Source organism: Eschscholzia californica, unplaced genomic scaffold, assembly GCF_041429995.1.
Source record: "Eschscholzia californica isolate CP2 unplaced genomic scaffold, dmEscCali1.0.p SCAF_5, whole genome shotgun sequence".
NCBI classification, from domain to species: Eukaryota; Viridiplantae; Streptophyta; class Magnoliopsida; order Ranunculales; family Papaveraceae; genus Eschscholzia; species Eschscholzia californica.
This window is the reverse complement of record NW_028238472.1, coordinates 23796779-23806645: the sequence shown is the minus strand read 5'-3', so window position 1 is coordinate 23806645 and position 9867 is coordinate 23796779. Positions and strand designations below refer to the sequence as shown.

Here is a 9867-nt window from a genome sequence, read left to right as displayed (position 1 = left end):
CCCGAAACAGACTAATTAGTGTAAGTTAGGTGCTTCAAATGTGACATTTTCATGTCACGTCCGTATTCCCTTTGATTTTAGGAATTGGGACAACTCACCAGATTTATATTCGTGTGCATTGTTTGAACGAAAGACTAGCATTTTAGCATCAAACTGATTTGTTATTTCAGAATATAAGGATTGAAATGTAGTAAACAATTGCGAACGATCATTTAAATTGCCTAGAAGAGGTGTGCTAAATAATAGACTCAATTAGTTAGAAATAGTAGAGAGCATTCCTCTCAAATCCCCCACCAATCGTTTCCTTGGTCTTTAAATCTTGAAAAATACAATATTCAGAATAGGAAGTTACGGAAACTGAATAAGTTTGGTAAGTTTACTAACATATGAGAGACTACCATGAAATTTAAGTATATATAAAACAGTTGAGAGGTTTATCTCAGAGGATCGGACGACTCCAACACCACTAACTTATTGTGATTTGGTGTCGTCAGCCAACGTAACGAAGGAATGAGGCATGTTAGTTTTGAAGTTTCGTAAAAGGGTGGGATTACCTGCCATGTAATCAGATGCTCTCAAATCGATTACTTATGGAATAGACGAAACAGACTAAAGACAGGTGTCAACTAAAGCCAAGAGAGTACAAGCGGAAGAGGATGTAGAGAGATCAAGCACACATATCTTTTCAATCATAGACTCGCATTCCTCCTTAAAAAAGAGCTTCTAGACCTGAACTAGCTAGCCTCAATAACTGTATACTTACCATCTTCAATAGTAGCATGATTAGCCCCTACTAGTTTTCCATGTAATGACCAACAATAATTAATAGTATAGTTCTTACGATCACAGTTATTACAATATTTAAGGCTTTGCCCTCGAGGCCTCGACCACGACCATAGTATGATTTTCCATCCATTGTCATAACCAAGTAAACAAGTAAAATTGCAAATAATATAAGTTTGAGTAACTAGTAAAAGAAAATTAAAGAACAACACAGTAGTTGGAATAATAAGGTTACTGTTTGAAACACAGACTTTTAAGTCAGATTTTTCAAAAGAAGTTTCTATTTGAAAAACGGACTTCACTTTAAGTCTGCAACCAACAACAAGTGCGAGTACGAATATTCTGAGTTTGGACGAGAATGAGTAAAAGGAACAACAATTCTGAGAGATTGAGTTGAGCAAAAGATGCTTGAAAACAACCACAAAGGAGCTGATTCTAGAGAGAACGGTACAAAACGGCTGAAATTTAGAGAGAGGAAGTTAGGATTCAGATTTTCCCTAAGAAGAAAGAATCAAGAAAATCCAACTAGCAAAGGGGCCTATAAGCCAAAATATTTAGAGATTTACGAAGAACAAGCTTTTTTTCATTTGATTTGGTACTCTGGTACCATGTTGAAGATCTAGAGTGAAGAAGAGACTGAAGAAAAACTGTGCTTGGCTTAACTTGATTTCATTGATTATTTTGTTTCATTATTCTTACAAGGAAAAGACGTAGATAAATAGAGATAATCTATAAAATCTATACCCCAACATTAACTATATATTTACATACATATGTACAAGTCGACAGTTGACATGATCATGTTGTTGAGCAAAGAGAACTGATGCTTTTCAAGCTGAAGGAAGAAAAGAACAAAGATGAATGGGATAGAGACCAACTTCCATTGGCCCTTGGAAGACGTAAAACATTTTTGGTTGTGAATTTATGAACATATAGTAAGTTAAGAGGTGAATGAGGAACATATGAAACATTTCTAAGATGGAAATTTATATTGTAGGAAAAGAATTTCCAAAGTGAGCAATTCTTATACCTTTCCATTTGTAGCTGCAAATCCTTTATCCTCCATTATACTCAGACGTGAAAGTTATGTTGGATTGATCAGGTGTAATATGATTAGCTGCGTATCAAGGAATGAGCCCGAACAGATTTGCAGCGGCAAGCATCGAACAACGTTACTTGGTGTTCTTCCTTGATATGCAAAATTAATGCTATGATAGCACTCCATAGTTGAATGACCCACTTTGTTACAGATCTAACAGATAAGACTTTCAGAATTCGAGGAATTTTGATATCTTGGAGTAAACTTATGATTACTGTAGTTTTGTGTATAGCAGCACCTTCCATAATTGTTTCTTCCACCTCTTCCCTAGTTATTGCATCCTCAGCCTCTTCTATGAAAGGTTGATTGATTGTTGTTATAGAGATTTAGGTGCGAACCATCATGAAAGTGAGAATACATGCTATTTCATTTGGTGTACCTATTCAATAAGCCGATAGCATACTAAACATATAGACCAATAACACTCACATGGTCTGCTTGATGACACCTATGAAGATTACACGTGCTTGGTGTTTAAGTGGGATTACAAAAGAAGTGAAAACGGGGAAGTCTCTTGCCCTAAAATTCTTGATGACGTTCCCTTTACGTAGATGAACACACACTACCACCATACAGCAAAAAGAAGCCCCGATCAAATTTTCCTAAAAAAACACAGTAAAAGAAACACAGTAAAAGAAATTGGCCCAAAACTAACACAACTGGTACAAATTACAGAATCTTACCTTGTAATATTACAATAAAATAGATATCTATGAAGATTAAAGAATAATTGACTTCTATTTTAGAAAGATAGAGTAGGGACAAAATGAAGAAAAGAGAGGAGAGAAGAAGATTCGGCCCTAAAAATGAAGACTCGATTCTCCCTGTAGCTTTCTGTCACTCTCAAAACATCTAACATTGAGAGATTTAAGGAGTGAATAGTGGGTAGTTTATTTTCCAAAGTTGCTTAACCATATAAGTAGGAATTGTCTTTAGAACTCCTTAAATTAGTCGTACGAAATCCGGTGATGAAAGTTTAGCGATACAATGAGATTACTAATTGCAAGTTTTGACATGGCTAAAAACCTCACTAATTTGTTATATAGATTGTTTGGAGCTTCCAACACCCTACTCGTAAGAGGTCATCCACTTAAACCACTAACTCTTATACATCTCACTTGAGTATTGGCATCACGGCAGATTTGGAGGCATAAGTTGTTACTCTAACAAGAAGAATACCGTGTGTGTGCTTCATAAAACAGCATAAGATCATCCTAATTGATTTCTACAGAATTACTCTTGCTTATGTGGTTTTACAACTTCTGTTATTAAGAGAGGATTTTACCTTCATAGTTTATCACTATTTTAGCTTTCAGCTACTAGAAATGTTTCTTCACAAAGACACTTCAGGGGTTCACTAGAAATGTTTCCAGACAAAGACACTTCAGGTTCTGCCAGAGAGCCACAAAAGAAGGACAAATCAAGACACTTTTAAGTTCAAAAGAATTGTTCTGACTATTATTTGCAACCCTTGATATGAGCAGGGGAGTAGGTTGACCAATTATTCGTATACATAATTTTCGAGTTGCTCACCTTCGAGCCACATGTTTCCCGCATGGGAAGGATAACAAGTTACACACCAAGTTAAAGGTTTGGGCCGAACCTTCTGAAAAGTGAGCGCAGCTGCTGTAGCCATGAAAACCAAATAAAAGCATCCTAAAAGGGTGCCTACTGCCTAGTATTGTCAGTAGTGGTATAGTGTTCCTATTTTCATCGGGTCCCAAGTTTAGTTATATTCAGATTAAGTTGTAAAGAGTTAAAAGTCGTAATAGGAAACTAACATCCTTCTTATCAACAACCTATGTCACATGGAAAGCATAATGGTAATGGTGGATTGGTGGTACTAATATCAAACAAGTTTGGGGCATAAGTTAAAAAAGAACACCACAAGGAGGTCTCAAATATAACACCCTAAAAACCTCAAAATGGGAATACGAGACTCATATAGTCGTATGCTTCATCGAAGCAATAATATAATTAATATTTTATATCTTACAAAACTGAGTCATAATTGGGTCTTTAAACATAAAAGATGTGAAATGTTAGGTTATGTTTTAACATGACATATCATCACAAAGATATACATACAGAATTATACCCATTTAAGTGACTGCATATTCAAATATCACTTATAAGTATCTCTAGCATACACAAACACAACAAAAAAAATGCTAAAATGGAAGCTAGTTTATAACTAAATCCCCATTCTTAAGTCAGTGAGAATTTTCCACAAGTTCATGATGAATTTTCTTTTTCCACCTATTTTTTATTTAACATCTCCTTTATGAAAATATTCACAGTCGACAAAGAAAAAATATACATCCAGAAGTAACACCACAACAAGCTACACACATTGAAGAAGTCGATTCAAAAGAATGAAACAATGTCTACTAACACAACTATTAATAAAATATCATTATTTTAGCTATATAAGTTCAAGAGTTGTCTGGAGTTCTCATAGTCAAAATGAGTTCCCACGAAAAATCATATTCAAATGTAGCAGCAGCATAAATAACAACAAGGGTCTGTCTGAAGTATGTATATAAAGAGAAAATAGAAGGAAAAGACCAATCACCTTCCGTAAATTCGGAGATCAGGTGGGAGAATCAACCATCTTGATCTCATTAGACTCGTTCCTCTTAAGATACCGATAAAGCAGTGTAAGCCTAGCCGTCTCGAAAGCGAAGTACCCCAATGCTGAAAAACAAGCACTATGAAGAACTCGAGGACCCATTCCTCTTGTCATTCCAACCCATCCTTCTTCTTTCAAAATTTGCTTAACAGTTTCTGAAATTCCATTGTAAACCACAGCTGAAACCTTACTTGCAGTCTCACCCCTAACCTGAGTCATCAATCTAGTCTTAACTACATCAAGAGGTGTAGTAATAGATGCCGAAATTGCACCGGCTAATGCCCCACACAAGACACTCTGAAATGGTTCTAAATTATCATTTCCAGTTTTACTCAATACAGCAGCTTTCAAATATTCAAATGAAGAATAACTTAAAACACCAGCAGGCAAATTTCTAAGTAAAGTAGCAGAGTAACCAGCATAAAGCCCTAAAAATCCTTCTTTCTCTAAAATCTGAAACAGAACTTCCCATGACCTACCCACTGCCCCAGTTTGCATCCTTTGTGTAATTAGCTCTTTTGGAACCATAATGGCAGAAGAAACAATATTACCCATTGCACCAGCAGTTGGGGGAATAAGAACAGAAGGATAATTTGGTAATTTAGATAGGATAGACTTACCAAACTCACAAGTACCAAAATAAACAGCAGAAGAGAAAGTAGACCCAATTATGACAGCTGAAATGCCACGGTAAAACCCTAGAATTCCATCTGATTGGAAGGTTTTGACAATGGCATCAATGGTGCTAGTATAAATCTTGTTTGCCCCTTTTGTCTGAAGCTTTGTTTTGACTGCATCAAGAGGAAGAAGACATACATAAGTAAAAGCACCAGCGATTCCTCCTGATGATGCACCAATCATAGCCTTTTCAAAAACAGATAGATTTTTTATCAGTACTTGAACTTGTGAGCTATCTTTAATGGCAGGTTTTAGTATCAGCCATTTCTGGGGACTTGTGAGTTCTGGGTTTTGAATGGGAGAGGAGGAGGAGGAGGATGAAGATGAAATGTGGGCATCCAAGGAGGTTGAAGAGAAATTGAGAATTTTTCTTGTATGAATTTTGCCATTTCTCTTTGAGATTCGATTAGGGTTAAGAGAATTGAGATTTGGGGTAGATGACAAGAGGAAGGTATTAACTTGGGTGAAAAGACTATGGAAATCTTTTAGAGGGTAAGGATATTGGAGACCAAGTGAAGCTGATTTTCTGTTCTCCATTTTCTTTCTTGAGAAAAACAAAGTATCTCAAATTTTGGGAATTATTCGACCACTGAGTAAATGGAGCGTAGTGACGACGATAGTCACGTTACATGTGGTTGTAGCTTTTGCCCCAACCTACTTTAAGGTCTGTTTGGTTAGTCTTAATCTATTAGGATGTGAATATCAATTCTTTCATGGAAAGAAAAAAAATTTAATCTTCTCATAGAAAATTCAATTGTTGGTGTTTGGCAGAAGAAAACTGGTTTATCATAACACGAGAGGAACAATCCTCGTTAAAGTCATCGAGAAAGTGGATCTGAAAGAACCATGCCACCAAATTCGTGACACGAGAAGTCGTTATGAGTTTCCTATGCACTTAGAATCCTGCTCTGGTTCATAAGAAAGCCAAGGAGGAAGACCAAGATAACTTTCATAAGAGTTTTGCTTTGGGTCTCGGGAAGTAAGGGAGGTCTGTGGAAACCAGCTCGCCATCTTGGAGCCCCGTACTGACTTGATGCATAGGAAGGTGGACCCGAGATAAGATTTACCCAACCTGGGCATTGTTAATCCTCCATGACCTTTTGAAAAGGTTCCACTAGGTCCAGACCCCATTGAGCCAAAGGGCAACGTTCTATGATAAAGGTTAGGGAAGTTGGATGCATCATGTGATCATTCGTGTGCAACTAGCATAGGAGGCAGTAGTACCTCACAAATTCGGTGCAAGCTTCTAACGTCTTGGGCTAGTAGTACCCCTGCTATCAACAATTCCCTGACAAGAACTTTCGACCCGTCGTGATTCCCATGTAGACCAATTTGCATCTCTTCCATAGCGTATTCTTATTCATCCTTTGATAAACACCTCTCCAGGAGAGCTGTGAGAGATCTTATATGTTATGATGGAATCAAGTAATCCAAGAAAAGAAATGACAAATAAAGAACAATCACACGGAACATAAGAGATTTATGTGGTTCGGTCGGTGAAACCTACTCATTTATTTGTTCTCTCCCGACTCTTGTTCCTCCGACTATCTCGAATCTCTCGCCCGTTCACTTTGATAGTTTAGTTTAGTTTTACTCGCTTTCTTCTTTTGTTGCTTTTTATATCAAAACCCCCTGTTTACCTTTGTTCCTTTTTCTTTTAGTGGAAGTTAGTATTTGACATCTAAACCGAGGGATAAGACCCTTCGTTGTCCAAACTACCAACCTATCCTTGGATCGACTCCGGTTTTACCGGGTACTACTTGATACCTCCGCTTGGGTGTGCAACCTTTTCGGGTGCATCAAGTTTTTGGCGCCGCTGCCGGGGATAGGTTGAGTAGTTTGGATATCGTTTATTGTTTTGTTCATTAGTTTAGTGTTATTTATTTACTTAGAATATTTTTTTTATTCTCCGTAGTTTCTTTTCAAATTTTTTTGGTGTTCTCGAAGGTACTCACCCAAAGAGCTCTAAATGACGAAAGCTAACAATTTTGGGGATAAAAAGGTAGAGACAAGAAAAGGGAAGAGGATCAAATTGTGGTAACAAACACCACCTCTAGTATCGTTCCCTAACCTCTACCTATTTGAGCGGCTTAAGTGCATTTGCATCTTGTCTATTATTGATAGTAGTGGTTGAATTGAACACTTGTGATTGCTTGAATTTTGCTTTAATTGTGCTTCAATGGGTGTTTATGGGAATGATAGTTGGAATGATGGGTATGAGGTTCATCGACCGCTTAGAAGTCTTAGAGACTACCTTGAACCTAATATGGCTAGCATGCCTTCATGCATCATATTTCCGAGTAATGAGTGCAATTTAGACATAGACCCTGAGATTATTTCATTACTTCCTATATTTCGAGGCCTAGAAAATGAAGATCCGTATTTTCATTTGAGAGAGTTCGAGGAGATTTGCTCGATACTCCCAATAATGGAGTACTTGAGGGAATCGCTAAGCTCAAATTATTTCCATTATCATTAAAAGAAAAGTCGAAAATATGGTTTCATTCTCTAAGGCCTAGGACTATAAGAAGTTGGGATGAGATGACTAGGGCGTTTTTGAAAAAGTTCTTCCCGACTCATCAAACCAACACCTTAAGAAGAGAAATTATGAACTTTGAGCAAAAGAAAAAGGAGACCTTCTTCGGGTGTTGGGAGAGATTTAAAGAACTCCTTATCTCATGTCCACATCATAACTACGAAACATGGAGGGTCATCGGGTTCTTTTACGATGGCTTGACCTCCAAAATGAAACAATTTGTGGAAGTGATGTGCAACGGAGATTTTATGAGTAAAAGTCCTAATGAGGTTTGGGAGTATCTCGACCTATTAGCGAAAAAGGCCCAAGATTGGGACACACCCGTTAACAGTGACCGAGATGTAGCCGAAGGAAATCATAACTCAAAAAGAGGCATATGCTTTTTAAAGGAAAATGGGAAAGTACAAGATAAAATTTTCAACGTGTCTCGGGAAGAATTTATAGATATGCATGATGGTGATTTAGTGATTGATAGTGTCTTTAGCATTTGCGCAAGTCGAGAACACCTAGCGAGTGAATGCCCTATTATTTCTGTTTGCCGAGGTGTCTCACTAGGATGCACAAATGTCGTAGACACTCATATGAAGCCTGTAGGTTCGAGGAGTGATGCCTTTACAAATGATTATGAGAATCTTCAAGAGCCCTTAGTCGGTTTCACTTATGCGTCTCATCATGAGAGGACTCTTGAAGATGTTTCGAAATCATTTTATGAGGCAGAAACTCAGATTAGCCAAAACATTTTGCACGCCCTTAAAGAGTTGGAGAAAAAATTAAAAGACATCGAGAAAGGGGTTTTACGACCCCAAACTCCAACAAGTCCCAAGGGTATAGGGCATACTCCTAGTATTAATGTTAAGGCCAACTCCATTCTCAAAAGTGATGAAATGATTAGCTTGGATACTCCCATGACGGTAGACATACCCGAGGATCGTGCAACTTTTGAGAATGGTAATGGGCATAACGAGGTTTTAAAGTCGAAATCTGAGCCTGAACTGGTTGATAAACCTCATTCCGCTTTCCCTCAATAATTGTTCCCTACCAGTGATATATATATGCTTTCATTGATAGTTAAAAGGGACAATACTACTAGTGTTCAGGATAACCATAAGGACATGACTAGCCTTTTACCTAAGACCTTTGGAGCTAGTAAAAATAGACTAGATGTGGATGCCCTCTTGAGCGGGGCTATAGATTTCTCTAAGGACACGTATGATATCGAGGCGAGAATAATGTTTAAACGATTGGTAACCTTCACTTAAGGAAACTTCTGACTTAGCCCTGAGCCTTATGGACAAATCCTTAAGTTGTAGTTCGACATCTCAACCAATATCTCATACATACGTAGATCCTTTTAGTGAATTGCATGTCCTCCCTGTTATTATGTCAAACTTTGTTTCCTTGTCGTCATCCAAGTTTGGGGATTATCTCTTATTTTTTGTCGTCTCACTTATGTACCCATGCCATTACATTGTTGTGAGACGAATCTTACCGGTTAAAACTTTCTTATGGACAGACTCCCAAATCTTTCGTCTTTTGTTATATGATTGGTTGGTTTATTGAGATGGGTTTGATGTTTGTGGGTATCATCTCTGAAAACCCTCCACGAGACCTAACTCGTGCTCTTGTGAAAGCAAGAAAATCAATGACTAATTACATGGTTCGATGCAATCGAGTGATCCTGCGTGAGTGGTCATTTTTATTTGGTCATGCTTATGCTTCATTTTTATGTTATTTATTGATATGTTAGGAGCGTTTCTGACTCTGTATACTTTTGGGACGTGGTTCATTCCAAGTTTAGGGATGGCGCTAGGCTAATCATCAACTTGGAACTCGAATACATAAGTCTTGGTAGTATCACTTTTTATCTCGTTCGGCTATGGTAATATCCTTCCACTCTTGTCTTTAACTTATTGTACCTCTTATATTTTTAGTGAACATATGCTTAGAACATTGAGGACAATGTTAGTTTTAAGTTCGGGGATGGGGATACGGCCTTTTGGTCGCATGACATCATGACCTTAGATTTCAAAAGACAAGAGGGTTTAACAAGTTCGACCAAATTTTAAAAAAAAATTGGTTAGATTTGGTATAATTTTAGTGCTATTCTTAAGTATGTTGATGCATATGGATCTTTCTCGA

At 37.4% G+C, this 9867-nt stretch overlaps 1 protein-coding gene and 1 non-coding gene across 3 annotated transcripts; both read right to left on the bottom strand.

The window, feature by feature from the left end:
- Window positions 1-1420: 1420 nt before the first annotated feature.
- On the bottom strand, window positions 1421-5868 carry MFL1 (Mitochondrial substrate carrier family protein). 2 transcript variants are annotated; one of them, XM_086643245.1, is made up of 2 exons: window positions 4458-5868; window positions 1421-2444 (listed from the first exon to the last, which is right to left on the bottom strand). In XM_086643245.1, the coding sequence occupies exon 1, from the start codon at window positions 5727-5729 to the stop codon at window positions 4476-4478; it is 1254 nt and encodes a 417-aa protein (XP_086499371.1). In that variant the 5' UTR covers window positions 5730-5868; the 3' UTR covers window positions 1421-2444; window positions 4458-4475. The 2 variants fall into 2 exon arrangements, with proteins under 2 accessions (XP_086499371.1, XP_086499370.1); XM_086643244.1 differs by having other exon boundaries at window positions 1421-2484; window positions 4458-5867.
- A 1913-nt stretch (window positions 5869-7781) lies between these two features.
- LOC147537891 (small nucleolar RNA R71) lies at window positions 7782-7888 on the bottom strand. Its single transcript, XR_015226815.1, has one exon. It is a non-coding gene; the product is annotated as a small nucleolar RNA R71 (small nucleolar RNA).
- Between the last annotated feature and the right edge of the window lie 1979 nt (window positions 7889-9867).

Coding starts and splice junctions, on each gene's coding strand:
- MFL1 (XM_086643245.1), bottom strand. CDS start 5,729: ATGGAGAACAGAAAATCAGCTTCACTTGGTCTCCAATATCCTTACCCT.